General features: G+C 39.6%; 1 protein-coding gene across 17 annotated transcripts in view; it reads left to right on the plus strand.

Annotated features, from left to right (window-relative positions):
- Positions 1-23,861, plus strand: part of atp2b2 (ATPase plasma membrane Ca2+ transporting 2) — a 627,627-nt gene extending 603,766 nt beyond the window's left edge. For 8 of the 17 annotated variants that reach the window (XM_048606377.1, XM_048606376.1, XM_048606378.1 and 5 more), the window contains 4 exons: positions 989-1,096; positions 2,461-2,643; positions 11,848-11,934; positions 20,317-23,861. In XM_048606377.1, coding sequence (XP_048462334.1) covers positions 989-1,096; positions 2,461-2,643; positions 11,848-11,934; positions 20,317-20,628 — 690 coding nt within the window. In that variant the 3' untranslated portion in view covers positions 20,629-23,861. Of the gene's footprint in view, positions 1-988; positions 1,097-2,460; positions 2,644-11,847; positions 12,026-12,189; positions 12,244-20,316 lie in introns of all 17 variants that reach the window. The other 9 variants (XM_048606380.1, XM_048606381.1, XM_048606388.1 and 6 more) reach the window with 4 other exon arrangements.
- The last annotated feature ends 987 nt before the right edge of the window (positions 23,862-24,848 follow it).

Below are 24,848 nucleotides of genomic sequence, written 5' to 3' on the forward strand. Positions count from 1 at the left end.
TGGATAGACCTCCTTTACACCACCCTGTCCAATAGGACATCCAGGTCCTTGAACAAAGTGGGATGCCAATTTCTCATAACCTGCTATGTCCAGGCCAAATTCCATGAACCATGCAGTGCAGTTCTGGATTGACAGTGGTCAGTCAGGCTGGGTGCACTCCAGTCTTTTAAAGTGGCGTCACTGCCCAAGATCTTTGGATGTCCTGGCAGAGGCAAGCACTTCCGCTTATGGTGTTTGACAAAAGGGGCACCATAAGGTGTGATACCTAGTTAATGAGGCTAGTTTGGGATGAAAAAACCTGCTAGACCTCATGGAAAGAAACCCTCTGATTTCTGTTAACATTCAGTCTATTATGTCCAATTTTAGGTTGTGCACTTTAAAAAGGGTGTGAGGCTTTAGAGTGGGTACAAAAGAGATTTACCACAATGGTTCCAGACATGAGGAAATTCAGTTTGATAAATTGGAGAAGCTGGGGTTGTTCTCCTTAGAAAAGAGTAGGTTGAGAGGAGATTTGATAATGATACTCAAAATCACTTGGCATAGCCAGAGTAAAGAGAGTGAGTGAGAGAGAGAGAGAAACAGTTTTTGTGGCAGAAATGTTGAGAACCTAAGGACACCATTTTAAGCGAAAAAGAACGAAAGGTGACATGATTATGCAACAAGTGGTTTGGATTTGGATTGTATTGCTTGAGAGTGGGGTGGAGGCAGATTGGACCATGGCTATCCAAAGGGAACTGGCAAAAGACTTGAAAAGAGAAAATTTGCATGCCTGTGGAAAAGAGCAGAAAAGCAGTACTAACGAAATTGTTCTTGCAGAGAGACAGCACAAATGGGTTCTCTCTGTGCTGGAAACATTCTATGATTCAAAATATAGAATTAAACCTGCATATAACAGTATTTTAAGAACAAATAGCAAAAATTATGACAATGCTGTTTTAAAAGGATCGTTCTGAATTTTTTTCTCTCGACTTCTCCTTCATTGTTGCAGATTTTAATCATTCAGTTTGGTGGAAAACCATTCAATTGTATTCCTCTGCAAATAGACCAGTGGTTGTGGTGCATCGTGCTGGGAGTGGGAGAGTTGCTATGGGGACAGGTAATGATTTATTCTGAATTTAAAAGACAATATGAAAGGATGTCCATCATTTACGCAACTTCATAATTCTAAATGTCATCCAAATTAATGCAAAGTGGGGGCTAAGCGTTTGGCGTGGTCCCTTGAAATTATTTTGGTACACGATTAACACAAGTTAATCAGCTTTGTAGTGTTCTGGAGCAGGTGATGTCATGTGTGTGGCTACAGTCCTGTAAAGGGGTCTAAGAGTTGTACGTTTTAGTAGAAATACAACAAATGTGTGTTTGAAACAAAAACTGGAAACCCAGCAATTGTTTTTTTTCATTCTCTGCTTGCAGTTATAAAGCTTTTTGTAAAATATAGGTTCTTGACATTAATGTTTCTGGGACTTAACTTTCATAATGTGCCATCAAAGCCTTGTGTATAAAGAGCATACAGTTATGAATCCTTAAATTACACATTGTTTGCATATAGCTTTCAAATCACACTTGAAAATTATTAGCTTAGCTGCAGGTCACAGGCAAGAACATTTAAATTTGCAACATTTTGCAAACTTTTGACCCTGTAAATGAAGAGTTGTGAAGGATTATTGTCTTGTGGTGTTTAGACCCAGTTGATCTCTACAATAGAGACTTAAAAATGTTAAACAGTAGCTTTTCTTCAATTACTGTATGTGATTACGTAAGAATTTACTCTTGCCTGGTATCAGAAATTGCCCTCTCTGTTTGTTTTACAAAAAACATGTGTCAGTTGTCCAGTAGAATGAGCAATCCTTATGGTGACTTCATAAGGAAATGACATTGGTCAAGTTCTGAGAGATTCTTCAAATCTTTGCCAAACTCCAGTCATGTGTATCACACATACTCTTTGGGGTAATAAAACGCAGCATGCTGATCACCACCTGACTCATTATTCCATGAGGACCTAGTTTAAATAAGGAAGTCACTTACCTCTTCAGATGTTAGATTTATGGCTGCCACCACAGGTTGGCCATATGCCCAGAGTTTTCTCAGAAGTCCTGCTGCTTCTAACAACCCTATCCAGTTAAACAGCCTGTGTTCCACATCAGTAATGCATTTATAACTAATAAACTACAGTGTTCAACGGAAATGAAGACAACATATCTCTGTCGTCCATGCGGTTTTTGTATTCGGTTGCTTTGAGCTTGACTGCTTTGCTCCAACAGGAAATTGGGTGATAAAATGAGTGGTTCACTTTCTTCCTGCATTTCATACTTGGGAACCGGTGTCCCTTAGGTGAAAAAGGGAAAAAAATGGGGCCTTTAAATTGTTTGTCGTGGATAATAGTTCAAATCATCGTATTTTCGTCCCAGCGCAATGAAGAGAAACAGTTTAATGACACATATCCATTTACTCTTTTCTCAGGTAATATCCTCCATTCCAACCAATCGATTGAAGTTTTTGAAGGAAGCAGGCCATGGAACTCAGAAGGATGACATCCCAGAAGAGGAACTTAATGAAGATGCTGAAGAAATTGATCATGCAGAGAGAGAACTTAGGCGTGGGCAGATTCTTTGGTTCAGAGGTCTGAACAGGATCCAAACTCAGGTATGCTCAATGTCATTAGGAGTACAAAAAAACTGCACTGTTGTATTCATCCTCATATTACAATAAACAGGTACTGTGTTATTATCAGATAGGAAGTCATTATCAGACATGAGGCATGATGGGCTGAATGGCTGTCTTATGCACTGTATGTTGAATAACAGCTTTTTCATAATTTTTAAAATGAACAGTTTGTAGAAACAGATTTACACAAAACAGATTAATGTTCCCCTTTCTTTTTTTGTTTGAAATTCTGTGCAGTGCTGTTCCAGCAGGTAGGAAGAATAGATTGGTTGCTACAAGTTGTGATTTTTCAGTGGGAAGCAGTTAGCTGCCCTCTCATTGATTGCCTAAAGTTAAGTGAAAGAAGTAATAAGGATTCGTAAATCAAAAAGGAATAAATGGCATGGATTTGGACTGCTTTGTGAGTTGACCATGCTTCCATATAAATGTAATTAAAGGTACAATGACTCACATTTATAAACATTTGAAATAGATGACCGTTGGGATCAGTGATTTCTAAGTGTAGAGAATAAACCACCATATCATTCAATTAATTGCAAACCAAAACATGGAGTAGATGCCCAGTTGTTTTAGTGAACTATTAGCATTTAGAACTGGTACCAGCTAGTTCAGTTAGTTGTGATCATTACCCATTTCAAAGACTTGTTATGACATAAAATAGACTGTTACCCACTTCAGTGGCTTGAGAACATGGAATCCATCACCACCAGTTCAGTGAATGTCCATGTGATGGAAGCATTCAAAACTGGATGAAGTCCTGATGCAACAGAGGAATTAAAATACAGAGAGAACTTTGAGTAGGAAGGTTCTTATGGGTTGAATAGATCGCTCACATTCTTGCGTTTTACATTGTTATAGTCAAGCTGTCCAACCTTTTCATGTTGGTTGAAAACCCCACACCTCATTGTGAAAGCACCATAGGAAGCTCTTGTCAGGTCTCCTCACTCAACAATACCTTCCCATAACACCGAATCACCCTCACTAAATCCCCCACTACAATATTAAATCCTCCAACAATCCTTAGAATCATAGAGTCATATAGCATGGAAACATATCCTTTAATCCAACCCATCCATGCTGATCAGGTGTCCCAATCTGACCTAACCATATTTGCCAGCATTTGGCCCATATCCCTCTAAGCCTTCCTATTCAAGTCCCCATTCAGATGCCTTTTAAATGTTATAACTTCCTCTGGCAGTTTGTTCCATCCATACATACACCACTCTGTGCATGAAAAAATTACCCTTCAGGTCCTTTTTAAATCTTTCCCCTCAAGTCAAAAACCTCTTAATTTTGGACTTCCCCACCCTAGGAAAATGACCTTGGCTATTCTCCCTATTCATGCAGCTCATGATTGTATAAACCTCTAAGGTCAACCCTCAACCTCTGATGCTCCAGGGAAATAAGCGCCAGCCTATTCAGCCTCTACCTATAGCTCAAACCCTCCAACCCTGGCAACATCCTCATAAATCTTTACTGCACCTTTTCAAGTTTAACATCATTCTGACGATAGAAAGGCAACCAGAATTGTATTCAGTATTCCAAAAGTGGCCTAACCAACATGATGTCCCTACTCCTACACTCAAGTGTTCAGAGCAATGAAGGCAAGCATGCCAAACAACTACTTCACCACACTGTTGACCTGCAATTCCACTTTCAAAGAACTATACACCTGCATTCCTAGGTCTCTTTGTTCAGTAAAACACTCCAGGACCCTACCATTAAGTGCACAGGTCCTGCCCTGATTTGCCTTTCCAAATTGCAGCACCTCACATTGACCTAAATTAAACTCCATCTGCCACTCCTCGGCCTATTAGTCCATCTGATCAAGATCCCATTTTACTCTAAGGTAAGCTTCTTCACTGTCCACTACACCTCCAATTTTGATGTCATGTGCAAACTTATTAGCCATACTTCCTACATTCACATCCAAATAATTTATATAAATGATGAAAAGCAGTGGGGCCAGCACCGATCCTTGTGGCACACCACCGGTCACAAGGCCTCTAGTCTGTAAAGCAACCCTCCACCGCCACCCTTTATCTTCTACTTTCAAGCCAGTTCTATATCCAAACAGCCAGTTCTCCCTGTATTCCATGTGATCTAACCAGTCTAGCATGAGGAACCTTGTCAAACACCTTACGGAAGTCCATATAGATCACGTCCGCCACTCTGCCCTCATCGAACAGATTGTTACTTCTTCAAAAAACCTAATCAAGTTAGTGAGACATGATTTCCCACACACAAAGCCATGTTGACTATCCCTAATCAGTGCTTGCCTTTCCAAATGTACATAAACCCTGTCCATCAGGGTTCCCTCCAATAAGTTGCCCACCACCAATGTCAGGCTCAGTGGTCTATAGTTTCCTGGCCCATAAAGATCTGGGATGCATCTGATCAGGTCCCAAGGATTTATCCACCTTTGTGTTTTCAGACCTCCAGCATCTCCTCTTCTGTAATATGAACTCTCTTCAAGACATCACTATTTATAAAACTTCCCATTGTAGCTCTGAACATTCTCCTCCAGAGCAGAAATAAAGTAATGAACTTTCACTGTGATACAAGACACTACCACTTGCCCAAGTGTTAAGAACCCATTGTCTCAGACGTCAGTGGGGAATTCCCCCAATCACATCAGGCCTCAGGACAACTCCAGCTGGACTCACGGCACAGGAAGAGCAGTTCCCCTAGTTGTTGGAATACTGGAGGGATGGAACCCTCTCCGCAAATCCGAACAGTGATTTCCAAAGAAAAATTCCAACTTCTCCTCCTCTTCTGTCCCTCCACCCCAAACTCCCATAGCTTTCAGCCAAGCCCCATACTCAGGCCTCACACTGTGCTAGGCCCTAGTTACCTCCCCACTGCTACCTGAGATGTAATGGAAATGTCTGTGCACCTGGAGCTTTGCAGCCAAGATACCAACGTTGCAGGCACCTTTAATCCACCCATTGCCTGCACACGATGCAATATCTACTCAGTTCACACTTTGATCCATGGAACATCATCTAGGGATAATGGTACCTGGCCTCTGTACCTTTAAGGTTACATTTTCAGCCACATAGAGACTCAAATAAACAGCTGATCGTCAGAACTGAGCATATATATTTATATATATTTAGTTACAACAACGTGTCAGCCTTTCCACCAATGTATATCCAGAAGGCCTTCTCCTTCCCGCTACATCTCAGTTCAGTCCCTGAGAACACTGTTGGGGTGGAGGGAGCGTGCTCTCCAATGAAGCCCATTGCCTTTGGAGCTTTCGTCAGCCAATCTTGGGAGTTCTTGTGTCTGGAGGGCCCACATTTGCTTACTGTGTCCTTGCCCACGTTAAGTGCACTGTCCTGAGCTTGGACTCCAGCAGGGCTGATGGTGACAGATTGGGTAGAAGTGAAAGGCCTCTGGAATGTCCTGAAAGGAGACATGTATTTAGAGGGCCTGTATGTGCTTTTCTCTTCTGGCTGGGTGCCTACTGACACTGCCCTGTCTCTGTGAGTGAGAAGCAGCTGGAATGAGGTCAAGGTCTCTTGTCCCCCTAATGCCTAGCATTTGGTGCTGAGCGCCAGCTGGTGTGTAGGTCCATCTGCATATTCAGCACACTCTGAGATCACTGGAACTGGCTCTCTGTGGCAGTCACTAACATGTCCATGGAGACAGCCAGACAATTGCATGACATTGTTGACTTGCTCGCTGAGCTGGCTGGTTGTAGTTCAGATGTTTCATCACTATGCTAGGTAACATCATCACTGCGGCCTCCGATGAAGACAATTGCATGCGTGAGGCAGCAAAGATCCGCGTGGTGTTGCTGCATTCCTGTAGTCATTGTGCTTTGGTGGGCATTGACTCCACAAACCTGTGTGCTGCTCTTTTGTCTGCTTGAAGTTCCTGATTGCCAATACCACGCAGTCTTCTCCTGCCTGGGACTGAGTAGGTGCCTGATCTCTGGAAGATCTCCAATTGCCAGCTGCCGAGACTGAGCCATGATCTGCTACCAAGCTGTTGCTCCTGACTCTAATCTCAAGAAAATACCCACGGAGCAAAGTTCCCTCAAAGCTGTGTGGACACAAGGAAGGTCTGCATACAGCGTATGGTGTGTAGACAAATTGACTCCTGGTTGTAGAAGTCTCGGATGTCCATGTAAAAGCGGAAATACTTTGAGAGGATATAGCCAGTGAGGTGTCAGTATCTGAGCTGCTGGAGGGTGCAGGAGGCAGCCTTGCTGGTGCATTCTGTAAGGGATCTGTTCCCTTCCTCAGAGGAAGTGTTGAGTGTCTTAGGTTGTGAAGACAAATACGACATATATTTTCAGTCTTTGTTTTTGGACTGAATCTTGCAGGTTTTTGGCTAAGTGCCATTTGTGTCACGTTTCATGGAAAGTTTCTCACCGTGTCAGGCAAGATCTCATGCAGTATCTTAACAAACTCACTTCATCAACTACCTACCACATCTGTATGGCACCCCACTTGTCCAACTCTAGGCCCATTCACCCATTTGCCACTACTGGTGTATCCTGGAATTGATTGGCAACCCTGACACCCTGGCCATCTTTACAAGTCCATTGTGCACCCGAGCAAGCCCTGTCAGTTCAGAGCTGCCCTGGATGGTTCATGACATGGCAGAAACAATACAATTGGCGGATGGGAGGTCTTGGTAGCCAGGGTTGTGCAGAGGCTGGACAACCTCTTCTCCCAGGTCCAGCAGGGGAGTTCAGAACCATAGCACCATAAAATATAAGACGTAGGAGCAGAAATAGGCCAATAAGCCTTTTGATTCTGCTCTGCTATTTAATCATGGCTTATACGTTTTTCAAACCCATTCTCCTGCCTTCTCCCCTTGACCCCCCTTACCAATCAAGAACCTATCTCTCTCTTAAATACACTCAATGTCTTGGCCTTCATGGTCTTCTGTGACATTGAGTTCCACAGATTTACCACTTTTACTCCATTGTAATACCATTACATCTGATTCCAGCTTCTCTGTTTAAAATTGCGGGATGAACTGCATATCATATGGTCACTGCTTCCTTTCTTGAGATTTCATCACCTTTAGCTCCCGAATCAAGTCTGCCTCATTACCCATCACTATATCCAGAATTGCCTGTTTCCTAGTGAGCCCAACCACAAGCTGCTCCAAAAAAAAATTTGGAGACATTCTACGACTTTCTTTTCTTGGGATCCACTACCAACCTGATTTTCCTCGTACAAATGCATTTTGAAGTCCCATGATTATTGTAATAATCCCTTTCTTACATGCCTTTTCCATCTCCTGATTCATTTTCTTCCCCACATACTGACTGCTGCTGGGAGGCCTGCACACAACTCCCATCGGGGTCATTTTTCCTTTGCAATTCCTGAACTCTACCCACACACATTCCGTGCCTTCTGACTCTATATCACTTTTTGTTATCAATTTAATTTTATTTCTTACTAACAAGCCAACCTCATCCCCTCTGTCCATCTGGTTGCCCTTTCAATAGGATGCATGTCCTTGGATAGTTAGCGCTCAGCCCTGATCCCCTTTCAGTCAGGTCTCTGTAATATCCACAACACTGTATCTGCTGATTTCAATCTGCAGTACAAGTGCATTTACCTTATTTTGTATACTGTGTGCATTTAAATATAACACCGTCAGTCCTGCATTGACTGTCAACCCTTCTTATAGTTATCTCCTCATCTACTGTGTCTGAAGTTAGATTCTTGACTCTTTCCATATTATCTGTCCAATACTTGTTATGGAAACTTTAATGAGCTCTACTGAGTGTTCACCAAACTTTAATTTTTTCCATAATTTTCCATGCAACTCAACCCATTTAGTTTAAAGCCCTATCCCTAGCTCTAATTATGTGATTCACAAGGGCTCTGGTCCCAGCATGCTTTTAGGTGAAGTCCACCCCATTGGAACAGCTCCCTCCTTCCCCGGTACTGATGCCAATATTCCATGAATTTGAACTTTTTTCTCCCACCCCAATCTTTGAGCCATGCATTTACCTCTTTAATCTTGTTGACCCTCTGCCAATTTGCTCATGGCCTAGGTAGTAATTCAGATTATTACCTTCCTGGTTCTACTTTATAACATAGGCCCTAGGTTCTCATATTCCCTCATCAGAACCTCTTTTCTCTTTGTACCAATGTCATTGGCACCTACACGGACCACGACAACTGGATCTTTCCCCTCCCACTCCAAGTTCTTCTGCAGCCCAGACGAGATTTCCTGAAATTGGACACCAGGCAAGCAACATATCCATTGGGACTCTCGATCCTGGTCACAGAGAGCAGTTTCTATTCCACTGACTGTACTATCTCTGATCACAATTACATTTCTCTTTCTCCCCTCTCTTGAATGGCTCCCTGTACCATGGTGCTGTGGTCAATTTGCTCATCCTCCCTTGATCCCCTACTCTCATCCACACAGAGAGCAAGAACCTCAGACTTGTTAGACAAGCTCCCTTCTGTGCAGCTGTGTCCACACAGCTTTGAGGGAACTTCGCTCCGTGGGTATTTCTTGAGATTAGAGTCAGGAGCAACGGCTTGCTAGCACATCATGGTTCAGTCTCCGCAGCTGGCAATTGGAGATCTGCCAGAGATTGGTGCAGAAGAAGGCAATTCATCCCAATGTGTCTGAACTAGATGTGTGAGCACTTTGACTTAGTGTTAAACTCCTGCCTTGTCACTAGAACCCTGCACATTGTACATTCTGAATTCCCTTATAAGGGTCAAGCTCCAGTTGTAAAATTATTTCCCTCTTCTTGGTTCAGTGTCCAGAAGAATTAGTTTCTGTGTCGTTGCACTACAGTTTTGTCATATAGATCAATTACCCCTCTATCTTCCATGCTCGAGAGAATACAAGCCAAGATTATGCAGCTTGTCCTCAGAGTCCCAGCATCTTTTTAAACTGGTACCACACCATACACCTGTGCCATTTATGGTGTTATTCCCACAACTTTCCAAGGTATCTGAGCTCCTCTAGCTCCAGCCACTTGAGCATCCCTAATTTTAATTGCTGCACCATTGGGAACTGTGTCTTTTCTCCTGCCAAGGCCCTAAGCTCAGAAATTCTGTCACTAAATCTCTCCCTCCTTTCTTAACATATCTCCTTACATGATGTAATCTTTTTTCAATACTTTCCTGTCAAGTGCCTTGAGCTGTTTTATTGCTCAAAGGTTCCATTTAAATGCAGGTGTTGTTATCCTATCCTTGGATCAAATTGTTCTCCGGCCAGAAATTCTCAGTGAGTTGCATCAACTCTTAATGGAACTGGTGGTTTGGAAGATAAGCTGTCCTTTTGCCAAAATAGATGCAACCAATGTCCACATTTCAAATAAACTCAATTCAAGTATACCACAGATAAGCCATGATTTAATTGAATAGTGTTGTGGCCTAAAGGGGTGTTTGGCCTAATCTTATTCCTGTATTTGTTCTTGCGTTAAATTTCTGGTAATAGTTGGCAAAATACTATTCTGTAGGTCAATCATCATTGACATGTTTCATTTATTGTCATACTTATTCCAAAGCCTCACAAGTAATTCCTAGTATGTTGCTTTCCAGTGTTTCTGAACATTATGTTGAAGCTTTCAGTTTAACTATATTCCCTCAGTCCTTTTCACAACCCTTACTGAAGTAGTTTCCCAGAACAGTACTAGATAGGAAGCAGTGATTGTATGTTCTCCAATTCAGGAAAAAAAAACTTTCTGCAGCTATTTGTGAAGCATAGTCTTTAATTTCTAATACAAGAATATTATTTTGTGTAGAAGGTTTGCATTTCAAAAAAAAAATTAAATAGTGAAAGAAACAGGTTCACTGACAATTCTGAAGTTCCAGAAGTATTTGTTAGATGGATTTTGGTGGGTTTCTCCTGATGTCATTCAATGAGCTTCATTGAAATTCCACTGGGGAACTCCCATGGATGTTGCAGACACTGGTATGCAAAAAGGTCTTTAACCCTTTGAGGATTGCAATAGTATTTGTGCATCTACATAAAGATTAAAATTTGCTTGTTGTTTTAATGTATTCAAAACAAAATAGAATTTCAATCCAATGTATATATTATTCTCGAAGCATTACTATTTTTTCCAAATGTTTTCCAATTTCATCCCCTCCCTAATTTCGTCACTCATTCTGGATACAATTCTCTGGGCAGTTTAAACCACAGAGAATCTAACTCCCTGCTTCAGCAGGACATAATGCATTCTACTTAAAAGTGGGAAGATTGGCTCGTTCAACTCTATATCTAGTAATGCTAAAATCTCTATTCCCTCCAACTGAGATTAGTTAACTGAATTTGCAGCAATAACAAGGTCCATTTTTCTGAAGTTGAAGAAACATTCTAAGGAGCTGTCAAGCCTTTACGGGTTGAGTTACTGTTTGATCCAGCTGAGCTATTGAAGGAATCAATTGCTGTATGTTTAAAAATTGATGTTTTGATAATAAATTGTTAAGCAATATGTGAAATCATAAGGAGAAATGCTGTTCATGATATATACTTGCAAATTCAGTGCAATAATTTGCTCATGTTCAAAATTTTCTCTGCTAACAAATGAGAGAACACAAGTTGGAATTTAGCTGTAATAAAATTACAAGTTTATTTATGCCCTGTGTATTCAAATGTCAGCTTTATTTTATTGAGAAAAAGAAAATGAAGGTGGTGTTATTGTTGAATAATTATTGGTTGCCATAGTTTGCAAAGCATAAATAGTTTGACACAATACTGAAATTTATTTTACCAAGTTTTATTCATAGAAAATTACACTTTTTTCAAATTATTTGTTTCTAATAACTTATAATAAATTTAATGTGTTAGTCTTGAATTATTGCATTGGAAGTCATAATGTGGATTATTCCCATCTGTTTTAAGTAATTATATAATAACTGAAAATATATATTGTTTAAATATTGTGCAAGAGAACACAGGTCAGGTTTAAATAAATCTGTTAATTTATTTAATCTGTATTCTGGTGAAAAACCAGAAGCTGCAAGACATTTCCATGTTGGCTAACTTTGGATTTTATTGATTAGTCAGAATGTATTTGTTTAAATTTTCCATTATTTTGCTGCAGTATTATCAAAGGATAGGGACCTGTATGATTTTCCTTTTGCTAATTGAATCCTATTTGTACATTAGAGGTTCCCAGGCACATTAATCTTGTATCTCCACCTTGAACAAACTTTCTCATTCTCTCCTTCATTGCAGATCGAAGTAGTGAATACATTCAAGAGTGGCACTTCCTTTCAGGGGGCTCTAAGGCGGCAGTCATCCGTTACCAGCCAAAATCAAGATGTAACCAATATTTCTAGCCCTACTCACGTATCGTTATCTACTCCCAATGCTCTTTCCTCTCCTACCAGCGCTTCTGCTGCTTCTGCTGGGCGTGAGTGTGTATTCTTAATGCACAAAATGATCTTTCACATCTCCCCACTTTGCTTTTTAACTATTTAATACTAATCATCTTGTCAGTCTTTTTGTAGAGTTCAGTATTATTTATCCCTTGGCGACCTGTTATGTGTCTGAAGTGAATGTGTTTGTTTTCTCTAGAGGACTAGACAGCCCTAGGCAAAGGGTCCAGCAGGAGGGAGTGAAATGAACGTTGTGAGTCTGACCTGAACCTGCAATGAATGTGAACTGCTTGGGCATATGAGTCTAGACATTAGGTTCTAAAAGTGTGTGTAAACTTTCGAGTATAAGCCCTCAGACTGCCAAAAAGAACACTTTATTTTAATTTTACAGTGTTTCATCCGAAAAATACATGGCCTCTTGGTTTTTCTCTCCTCTCATATGGCGACTCAGACCAGGCAAACCAACAGCATGACGATGAACTTGATTTACTTAAACTATTTTTCCTTCCTTGAGAAATCTTAGACAAAGCCATTGTGGTATTCATTGACAAGGACATTCCTGAGCCTCAACTCGCCTCCTTTCTGGGTGAATGAAAAGCAGAAGACGAGAAGAATAAGACCACCACATGAGAATGTCATGAAGTCTTGTCCCAAAGTCTTTTGTCAAATTACAGTACATTTTCTTGTTGTTCGTTTTTCTGTTCTGCCACGAAAAAAGTTTTTTACTCATTTTTTTTTTGTCCTGCCTGTGCATTGTCAGTCCTTTTTCTTATATTCTACGTTCAAGGACATTGCCTAGTTTGTAATGTGCCATGACTGCCTGGGCAGTGGCTTCCACATGGTCCCCCTCAGTCATTGTTGAACATATTAGAAATATTTTGAAATGACTAAATCGGAGTTATGTGGCAATGGTTGATTATCAATTCTCATGTTTTAAAGATTATTTTATTTAAAATAATTTTGGCTGTTCCAGTAGGATAAAGAAAAGCATGCATGCTATGTAGTAATGCATGTTGCATATTCATAGCCTGGGACAACAGTTTCTTCAAAACTAATAATTTGTATTTATTGTTTAATCAAAAGAGATGTTAACATTGGTAACACCTCTATGCCAGTAGATGGCAAAGTCGAACACATGATCTGGAATTCCAAGTTGAAACCCAGTCCTAAAACACAAGCTAAATAATTGCTCAGGATGAAAATGGACCAAAGTGGAAATATACATCAATGTTGTCATTAGAGGACAAAGCATCAATCTAGCTATAATAGTTATTATTATTCCCAGAGTAGGAAAAAAAAGTTGTCAAATTGGAATCAGCGAAAATTTAAAGATGTCAAGAGTAGATCTAATTTCTCTTGACAGCCTGTGAATTATTTTTCCATTAGTAATTCTGGACCTGATAAATTCTTCATCTATTTTGAAATGGAAAATATATTTGTTATTCAGTTTCATTTAATGAATGGCACATATATTTTTTTCAGGTAATTTGTTGTGCATACTAAAACAATTTAGATTCTTTAATGATGATGTTCTTACACTGAAAACTAAAAGGTAGAGTAAACATTTTATTCAAAATAATTCCATTCTATTTCTATTAGCACAGTCTTTAGATTGATATTGATGTGTACCACTGTTATTCATCTTGTGTTGCTGTCAGCAGAAATAAAACTACAGTGTCTTGAACTAGCTGTAATTATTCTATGGCAAATGAAAAAAGTCTTCAAAGCCAGCATTCAAAATCAGTTAGAAGATATGATTCAAAATCAGGCAGTTACACAATATGATTTATCGTAGTAATTCAAACAAATGTTAAAACCAAAATTGTTTTTTGATTGTAAAAATTGACACAACCCCCATCATAATTGCCTTTATTCCCTTGAGCCCTGTAAGAATGGATTTTTAAAAATGAACAGGAGTAGGCTATAGGTTCCTCGAGTCTTCTTCATTCTTAAATAAAGAATATGGCTGATTTTTGACCTTACCTGAACTTTCACTCTTGATCATTATTTCCCTTGATTCTTTCAGAGTCTAAAAATCTATGATGTCATCTTAAAACATCTTATTGACTGAGAACCATAGCCCTCGGATAGAGAATTACTAAGATTCCTAAACCTATGTAACTGAAGATTTCTTTTCTCATCTCAGTCCTAAATGGTCAACCCCCTTATCATGAGACAATGGCCCCCATGGTTCTGCTCTCCAGACATGGGATTTAGCCTCTTAACAATGACACTGTCAAACATCTCAGAATCCTATATGTTTCAAATAGATCACATTTCATTGTTGCAAACTCCAATTAGTATACAACCATTCTACTCAATCTTTGCCCATAGACAAACTCAGCCATCCTGGAACCAATTTAGTGAATCTTTATTTCTAGACAAGTGTATCCTTCCTGAGCTAGAGGCCAGAATTATGCACATGTTTAAATGTTCAAGGATGGAAGACCTGTGGTGCAGGAGGAGGTTTACTGTTTCATTCAGTCTTCAGAACAGGGAAGATACCTCTGTTCCAGAAGCAATCAGTCTTGATTCAAGTATGGTGGCATTGCAAAATCATTCTTCTCCTTAATGTGGGCTAGAGTTATTTCAGATGATTCTAGATTGAAAGATGCAGGAAAGCCACTGTACCATCCTTATAGAATCTGGATAAGCTTCATACAAAGTCTTTTCATTGAAAACTGGGGAAATGTAAAAACTGTATGGATGTGTCTTGTACTAGCTAAGCACGTGACTTGGAGGAGATGTGGTAACTAAGAGCAACGAAAGTTTAAAAAAAAAGGATTCCAGATGATTGAAGGATATGTAAGAAGGAAGAAATCTTTGTTTGAAGATGGAGGAAAAATATCCAAATAGGTTAATTGGTCTGAAATTACCATGTTTTACCACCCACTTTATCCAAACTTATCATGAACCAAATTTGATGTGGCATTGTGGCTCATGGTTAGCATTGCCTCCTCACAGCGGCAGGGGCCTGGGTTCATAAGAACATAAGAACCAGGAGCAGGAGCAGGAGTAGGCCATCTGGCCCTCTAAGCTCCAAGCTCTGCCATTCAATAAGATCATGGCTGATCTTTTCATGGCCTCAGCTCCACTTACCCACCCTCTCACCACAATGCTTAATTCCTTTACTGTTCAAAAAATTATTGATCTTAGCTTTAAAAACATTAAATGAGGAAGCCTCAACTACTTACTGGGCAGGGAATTCCACAGATTCACACCCCTTTGGGGCGAAGAAGTTCCTCCTCAATTCAGTCCTAAATCTGGTCCTCCTAATTTTGAGGCTATGCCCTCTTGTTCTAGTTTCACCTGCAGTGGAAACATCCTCCCTGCTTCTATCTTGTCTATTCCCTTCATAATTTTATACGTTTCTATAAGATCCCCATTCATTCTTCTAAATTCCAATGAATATAATCCCAGTCTACTCAGTCTCTCCTCACAACCTAACCCTCCCAACTCCCAACCTAGTGAATCACCTCTGCACCCCCCCGCAATACCAGTACATCCTTTCTCAAGTAAGGAGACCAAAATTGTATATGGTATTCCAGGTGTGGCCTCACCAACACCCTATATAGCTGCAGCATTACCTCCCTGCTTTTAAACTCAATTCCCTGTAGCAGTGAAGGACAGTATTCCATTTGCCTTCTTAATTACTTGTTGTACCTGCAAACTAACCTTCTGTGATTCATGCACTAGGACACCCACATCCCTCTGCACAGCAGCATGCTGCAATTTTTTAATGTTCAAATAATAGTCCTTTTTACTGTTATTCTTACCAAAATGGATGACTTCACATTTATCAACATTGTACTCCATCTGCCAGACATTTGGCCACTCACTTAGACTATCTATATCCCTCTGCAAACTTTCAGAGTCCTTTTCACTTTGCTCTACCATTCATCTTAGTGTCATCTGCAAACTTTGGCACACTACACGTGGTCCACAACTCCAAATCCTCTGTGTAAATTGTAAACAATTGCAGTCCCAAAATTGATCATGGAGGCACACTACTAGTCACTGATCACCAACCAGAAAAGAACCCATTTATCCTAACTCTTTGCTTCCTGTCAGTTAACCAATCTTCTATCCATGCTAATACGTTGCCTGTAATGCCACGCACCTTTATCTTATGCAGCAGTCTTTTGTGCAGCTCCTTGTCGAAAACCTTTTGGAAATCTGAATACACCATGTATACTGGGTCCCCGTTATCCACCGCACTCATAATGTCTTCATACAATTCCAGTAAATTGGTTAAACATGACCTGCCCTTCGTGAACCCATGCTGCGTCTCCCCAATGGGACAATTTCTATCTAGATGTCTTGCTATTTCTCCCTTGATGATAGGTTCTAGCATTTTCTTTATGACAGAAGTTAAGCTAACTGGCCTATAATTCCACATCTTTTGTCTCCCTTTTTTAAACAGTGGTGTCACATTTGCTGTTTTCCAATCTGCTGGAACTGCCTCAGAACCCAGTGAATTTTGGGAAATTACCACAAATGCATTTGCTGTTTCTTTCACCATCTCTTTTAGTACCTGGGATGCATTCCATCAGGGCCAGGAGACTTGTCTACCTTTAGCCCCATTAGCTTGCCCAACGCCACCTCTTTCATGGTGTCTAGGTCCTCGCCTACCTTGGTCTCCTCGTCATCAATTAGTGGCATGTTATTCATGTCCTCCACTGTGATGACCGACACAAAATACCTGTTGACTGCCTCAGCTATTTCCTCATTTTCCATTATTAAATATCACTTCTCATCCTCTAAAGGACCAATGTTTACCTTAGCCACTCTTTTTCATTTTATATGTTTGTAGAAACCTTCGCTATCTGTCTTTATATCCTGAGCTAGTTTACTCTCATAACCTATTTTACTTTTCTTTATAGATTTTTTGTGGCTTACTGTTGACCTTTAAAGTTTTCCCAATCCTCTAGTTTCCCACTGGCCTTTGCCACATTGTATGCCTTATCTTTCAATTTGAAAGTCTCCCTTAGTTCTTTAGACATCCATGGCTGATTACCCCTTTTTCTACAGTCCTTCCTTTTCACTGGTACAAACTTCTGCTGAGCACTTTGAAAAATTGCTTTGAAAGTCCTCCACTGTTCCTCAACTGTCCCACCATAAAGTTTTTGTTTCCAGTCTACTTTAGCCAACTCCTCCCTAATCCTATTGTAATCTCCTTTGTTTAACCGCAAGATCCTGGTATTGGATTTTATCTTCTCACTTTCCATCTGTATTCTAAATTCAACCACACTGTGATCGCTCTTTCCAAGAAGATCCCTAACTATGAGATCATTAATTATTCCTGTCACTTTACACAGGACCAGATCTAGGGTAGCTTGCTCCCTTGTCAGTTCCATTGCAAACTGTTCAATTCTAGCCTCGGGTGACTGTCTGCGTGGAGTTTGCACATTCCCGCTATGTCTGTGTGGATTTTCTCCGGGTGCCCTGGTTTCCTCCCACAGCCCAAAGATATGCAGGTTAGGTGGATTGGCCATGTCAAATTGCCCTATAGTGTGCAAGGATGTGTAGGTGAAGTCGATTAGCCATGGTTAATGTGGGATTATGGGATAGGGTAGGGGTCTGGGTCTGGGTGGGATGCTCTTTGAAGATTCAGTGTGGACTCAATACAGTGCTTCCACACTGTTGGGATTCTATAATTCTATGAAATTAGGTGGTGGATTCTGCAAAGGTAGCGAGCCTGAGGATGTAAAAGTAGAGGAGGACTTGGAATATGCAAATGATTTTACCATTCTTGCCATTTCTGCTATTGTTGTGATAACCAAAGAAATGAGTGCTGCAGGAAAGAAATGGAAACTTGACATCTTTGCTGTAAGGTTAATGTTATCTCTATTGTTTATGGAGAACTGAAGAAATCTAAAGGAAGATTGTAGAATCTGATCATTGATATTAAAAATGTGGAAGTAGTAATGAGCTCCTTATTGGGAAAATAAAGCTTAATGTGCTTGAAAGTTCTTGAAAATTATGGAGATCAGCATGAAGGAGAGGGACAAATGTTAATAGTGTTTGTCGACAATGCAGATCCCTCTTTGGTTCTAAATGTTGATACGTAAGAAAGTGCAGAAACAAAAATTGGAACACTCTTTTGGAAGTAAAAGGTGTGTAAAGTAATAAGGAGAAACATTCTTATGTACATCAAAGGTATTCATTAAAATGAAAGAATTGACCATATTGTTGAAACTTGTTAATTATGCAAATTGCCAAACGACCACTTAGAAGGTCAAAGCTGACCTGGTAGGACCATATAAGAGGGATCCTCCACGGAATGATTGACAATGAAAACATAGTTATGAAAATCAGCAGAGAAAGATTGAAAGGAAATATTTATGGTGTATTTAGTGAGTCTGCTTCTGATGAATGATTGCCTTCTCAGGCATTCCCTCATGATTCAGGATGTCTTGCTTCTGTTCTCATTCACTGAGTTTAAGAAGGTGGATAAGTCCAACATGCAATTTAGCAGGTGGTGGCTGGAGAGTAAGGGAGAGATTTGTTGGGAGGATTGTGAACTCGTGGTCTCTCAATGTGTTCGCTGCCTTCCTGAATGGCCCTTCTTCATTTTGGTCAGTCACAAGGCAGGAATTCTGTGAGTTAGTCGGGATGTTAGACCTCTGCAGGGATATTTGGAGGGTATCCCTGAAGTGCTTCAGCTGTCCTCCATGAAGTCTCCTGCCACAAAGTGTTCCAGAAAGAGCAATGGCTTTGGGAGTCTGTTGTCAGGCAACCACATGACATGTTCTGCCCAGTGTAGGTGCTTTTGAGTGATTAGCACACTGGTCCTGACTTTGTTAGCTTGAAAAAGGATGTTGCTGTTGGACTACCTTTTTACTAAGGGTTTTGAAAGACTTTGCAAAGACACCATTGATGGTACTTCTCCAGGGTTTTGAGATACCTGTTATAGGTTTCCCAAACCTCCAAAGCACATAGGATGCTTCTATATTCCATGGACACTTGGACAACGTATTGATGAGTGATACATTATCAATAACTCTTTAAAAGCTGATTGATGTAAAGGTTATTAAATATGCTTGAGTTTTGATAACAAACCAAGAAAAATTAGGCTGAAAACTGTGGGCCACATTTTAATCAAGCAGATTTTGAGTTTTTTCTCTAAATAATGTAGGAAGTTTTTACATTCTAGATAGTACTGTAGATTCAAAATTAATCTGATCCACACAATCGACCATAACCTCAAATGGCTACAGAAACATGACATGAAGCTTTCATAATCATTAATTTATACATTTCACAGCACCATCTCCCATACACACACATCCCACCAAAGTAAATAAACTCCTTACCATGTGACATGTTAGTTGGATATTATTTAAGTGAGTTTTTAAATGAGAATCTGTAGAGAACTATAATTATTTTGATGCTTCCGTTTGAAGAATCCAACTCTACAGTCAGGTAGCATGTTTTTATTTTCCCAGGCTGCTAAATTGACATATTACAAGAGAATCTTTATTGTATTGGAATTGACTGGGATAAAGAAGGATTGTTTTAAGAACCATCATGAACACGAACAAAAGTCCAAAGTGGCCTAAAGGAGATCCGAGATAGAACACTGGGCCTATACTCGAATGTTTACCCCATTGTGCATGGACTATGCTTGTTAGTGTTTCACATTTAACCAGGCTTTTGAATATGGCTGTCTCTATGTGCCAGATTTTACCACCTACATGTGTCCTTGTTCTGCGGCATGATCTTCTGGTGAGTCTAGCATCGTGCTTCCTGGCTGCTCCCATCTACATCAGCAAAATGTGATTTCACCTCCCATTTTCCTGTTGTCTGCTCCATTCATTCCGTTCAGTGTTAATCTTCTAATGAGCTGTTATTTTGATTGGGTACCCATGTAGTCTATGTACTTATATGTTGGTCATATTGAATATATAAATGCGTGTATATCTTCAAAATGAGTTCTAAACAAATCTACTTCTCACTTTTTCTCCTTTCTACCTACTGCAAGACTTTTTTCACCATGCATGGATAGATATTGCATTAAATTTTTCAGTAACAAAATAACATGGCTTTTATTAGGTTACACAGCATTGGATCTTTGCTTATTTAACCAGTGCTTTCCCTGAGTTCTACAGCTGCCTTTTTTTCCAGTTTTATTGCAGTTCTCACCGGCCCCACTATGCACGAAACTGAGTCACTTGTGTATGCTTATAAAGTCCTAGCAACTGTGGACTTCAGCTCACCGCACTGCCTTAAACAAATTCTGCCTCTCCATTATTTTTAGAAATCCCGTACTGTAGCCATCACTGGAGCCAACTGTTTACTTTTGACCTTTCTTCTTTTATTTCAGATTCGCGTCGTGAAGGCATTCCGTAGCTCTCTCTATGAAGGATTAGAGAAACCAGAGTCGAAATCTTCCATTCACAACTTCATGACTCATCCCGAGTTTAGGATAGATGACTCACAGCCACACATTCCCCTAATTGATGACACTGACATAGAAGAAGATGCTGCCCTTAAGCAAAACTCCAGTCCTCCCTCATCCCCCAACAAGAACAACAATGCTATTGATAGTGGAATCAATCTTACAACTGACACAAGTAAATCAGCTACCTCTTCTAGTCCAGGAAGCCCTCTACATAGCCTGGAAACATCACTCTAGCTGACCATTTCTGTGAAAAAAAAACAGAACAAAAAAAAAACTGCTGGCTGATAAACTGTTCTGATTGTGCTCTTCTATGCTCTATAGCAAGAAGGGAAACTGCTGGAAGGATGATTTCTTGTTTGGCTGACCCTCCTCAAGATAGAGATCCTGCATGAATGTACATTTCCCAAATTTCACTGGAAGGACCACAACTGAGTACATCTAAGGCAATTTATCCAATCCACTGATCTGTGACTTCTGAAGTGCTTGTGCGGCATGGACTTAATTGTATAGTTTAAATTAAGAAAAAAAAACTTTAAAAATTGAAGTTGCAATGCTCAACTTGCACAGTAGAATTGCACCAATTTAACAGAGGAACTTTATAAGCATTTATTAAATACCTACAAAGTTTATCTTCTTTGTTTCTTGGCATGTTGCCTTGTTTCTGCTTAATGGCTCTTACAACTTTACCTTATTTATGTCCTGAAGAGAATGTAATTTGTTTACAAAACCTGTAGATAATTTTGTTTATTTGTAGGGTATAAATTCTGCTGACATAGTGCAAGCAGCTCTTCTCATTGAGTACTTCTGTAATATCGAATTCTAGATGTTTCATTACAACTGTGTATTGAATTTGCCTGCTTTTTTGTTCAATATTGTAGATATCGCTAGCAGAAACAAAGAAGCCAAAATATAACAGGGAAATATTGTTTAAGTGGTATCCTAATGTTAATTGATTGTGGACAAAAATGCAGCATGGCTTCCTTTATTTCCTAGAGTATATCTTTAGGTACTAAAGTCCTCTGGATTTTTTTTTCTTTTTTAAATAAATGCTTGAATTTTATTTTGGTCTTTCTTAGATTCACAAAGGCCAATTTGAAATGTAATTTGATTGAGCTGTCTGCTATATATAAACATCTGCTTGTTAAACTAAGATGTTTCAAAATAACTGTAACTATCCAAGCTTGTGATGGGTTTATTAGAGCTGATTGCAAAATAAGTTATATTTGGCTTTGTCTATATGGGGAAAAGAAAATCAAAGTAGTGTTGAAATCTTGTGATATTGTGTTGATTTTTTTTCCTTTAGTGGCTTATTGAATTTGTTTAAAATCACAGCTTGAGGGCTGTCAGGTTTTAGGGGAAAAATAACAAAACAATCTTGGTTGCTTTGTTTCTCTTTCTTTTATTTTAAACAATCTTCATATTCCACACTCCAACTACGAATGGAACTTTCTGTGATCTATTTAGATGTGCTTTGTGTGGTTTTATCAAGCTTGTCTTCCTGCAGACACCTACTAATACATTACAGCATCTCAGCCGTATTCTTTAAATCTAGTTACTGTGCTTTCCTATGGGGAAGCCGTTAAAAGCTTATCACAAGAATGAAACATAAGTGCTCCAAGGCAGTGCCAGCCCTATGTATTTTTTTATCTGGGGTATTGGGGCTAAATGCCTATGAAGCAGTGAACATGAAACAATCTTTGCATCATGGACAATGAAGAAACTCTTTTTTAAACCTTCACTTTGATTCTGTGACCTGTTGAAGGTCCAGTTGGAAAGATGAAACTTTTAAAAACTGTCTGTGCCCTGCTAAATACAAACATGCCTGTAGTTCTGAATTCAGGCATCTCTGAATTTGCCAGTAAATCCTGTGTATATGATTAACTCGCATAAAGTAAGATACATTTAAAGTAAGATAAATTGGGCTTCTGTGAGCATGTATGTGTGACGTAGCTTTTGTTTAAAATAAAATTAGATGCGATTCCAACCAGTCAAAACTACAGGTCACACATTTCTTCATGAGCTACGAAGATTTTTGTTTCTTTTGGCATCTGTTTAGTGCAGGACAGCCTAAAATGAGGGAATTTAAAGGATAAATTTATTAAAGTAATTCTGCAATGCAAATATGCTTGCTTCTACATAATGTATTTATCAGCATGAGTTTTGTGAAAATAATAGTAATAATAAATTGCAGCAGTATATTTGGCAATTGGCCCTGTCTGGGCAATGACGTGTTCATCCATCTGTTTTTATGAATTTTTTACCCAGACAATAATTGTAAATAAAGAACTAAATGTCTCTGTTCATTTAATACTATGCAAAAAGGTTATGCTTTCTGATTGTTATTCTCATATTCTTACAAATGTGTCGCTGGAATGTTTGTGGTTTTAAAAAGTCAGTAAACCATGTGATGTAAATTATTTTATAGTTTGAAAACCATGAACTGGCTCTTGCTGCTGACTGTCAAATGGTTAGATTATCTCGTGGCAGAAGCGCAAGTGAAAACAAACAAAAAAAAAATAAATTCACAGAGCAGCATGAATCATACATGTCTTCACGTCACCATCCTTGCTTTGTGTCTTCTCTTCAAGTATGGGGTGAGTATCAAGACTGGCTTTAATAACCTCACTGGGGAATCACCTGTTATGTTGCTGCTAGTAAATGCCTCAGAAAGACCTTGGGTTAGTAGTATCTGAAACTGCAAGCTCCATTGACATTTATAACATAAAAGGAAGCCATGCAACGTGTTCAGGTGCAGTGTTCAAATCTAAGACGCTATCAGAATATGTCTTGTTGAAAAAGCAGTTTGACGATGCAATGAGAAAGCATAAACTTTAATTTCTTCATATTTGAATCTTACCTTTATCAGATTTAAACCAGCTAAATGGCAAGAGTTTCACTAGTGAATTCATACAATAGGAGGCATTTTGAGAGATTGAACTTCCTGCTGAATCAGTAAGACATACTTTGTTTTGGGGCAACTGACGATAAAATGTCTAGCCCTACTATTGGGATTCTGCGAGGGCATAGGAAAGCATTTTTCGGCAAACTAGAAAGATGGACATTCTTGACACACGGCCAGGCAGGGAACATCCTGGAGGAGGCAGCAGGCCCCAGACCTGATAGTGAACCCTCAGCTGAGTTACCAGAAATGAGTGGGTTGGGAGTCTGGAGAGATGGAGTAGTTGCTATCACAGGGATGGTGTAAGTAGATTGTATACAGCCTGGGCCAAATCATGGGGCAGCCCAGCTCTCAGAGTTGGGAAGAATGGATCTGACAGCTGGGAAAGGTAGGTGTGGTGGACTGGAGAGAAGGACTCCTGCTCCAACTGGGCCCCAAGCAGTGCTGCAAAGGCACTAGCCTTTACCATGAAACTGTCCTTGCCTCCTCTTAGATGCTAGAAGACAGATCATATGTGAGGTACACAGCCTGATTAACGTATTTTACAAAACAAGTTTCCTGAGAGTGCGTTTGCTTGTTCACTCTAAATTAAGCCTCTGTTAAAACTGGGAGTGGGCAAGTTGAAGTCAGGTTTGAGATACTTAAGATTTTGAATTGTATCTGACTAAAACCCGAGTGGAGGTTAAAATTCTTCTTTTTTGTTTTCGTAGTCAACAATGAAAACCATTTTTCACAGGTAATGCACTTCAGTGTAGTAATTTTTGATAAATGAGATGTGAGATTGCCAAAGCTTGTCAGATCAGCTTCAGCTGAAAAGATACTATTCAAAAAAGCATGACTTTGGTGGATTGATTTTTGTTTCCAGTGTAAACATCTACTTTTCCTTCCAGCAATGTTGGCATGAGTGATAATTCATCTCCATGGCTGAAGGGCTGATCTAACAGTGACAACTGTGCCTTGCCAGTTGGTAAATCTGGTAAAGTCTACATTAAGGATGAGGCCTCAAAAGAACGAGGAGGATGCTGATCTATAGAGAGCTCTTACTTGAGAGCTGTTGAAATTTGTAAAGCTTATTCAGCAGCAAGGAAGTGGAGTTAAGGAAACTTTATTGCTTAAAACCCCCAAAAGGATAAATAGAAAATTAGAGGCAGGAGGACCTTCTATCAGCTTTCTGTTACTGTAATTAATAATCCCCTGAAATAACATTGGAAATCACCCCTTCCTGACTTGTGACCACATTTAGGAGGTAGTGGTATCTGTACTAATTAACATGAAAGTCACATTAAGGTCTTAATTACATCATCTGACTCCTACCAAAATTGGACTTACATTTTTGCTAGTAGGAGAGATGGCTGCCTAAATTAGATATCCAGCCTAAAATCAGAAAGCTTTGGCCTTCTTTGAGAAATTGATGTTTTATTTCTTGCAATTTTCTACTTGCTACTGTGCATTTACAGGTGTCGAAGCGATGATTGGGATGTGACAGTCAGCAACATTTTCCATGTGCCAATGACTTAAAGTTCCTCTTTTGTGCAGACTTTGATCAGGTGTTCTG

Source organism: Rhincodon typus, chromosome 16 (assembly GCF_021869965.1).
Source record: "Rhincodon typus isolate 14 chromosome 16, sRhiTyp1.1, whole genome shotgun sequence".
Lineage (NCBI taxonomy): Eukaryota > Metazoa > Chordata > Chondrichthyes > Orectolobiformes > Rhincodontidae > Rhincodon > Rhincodon typus.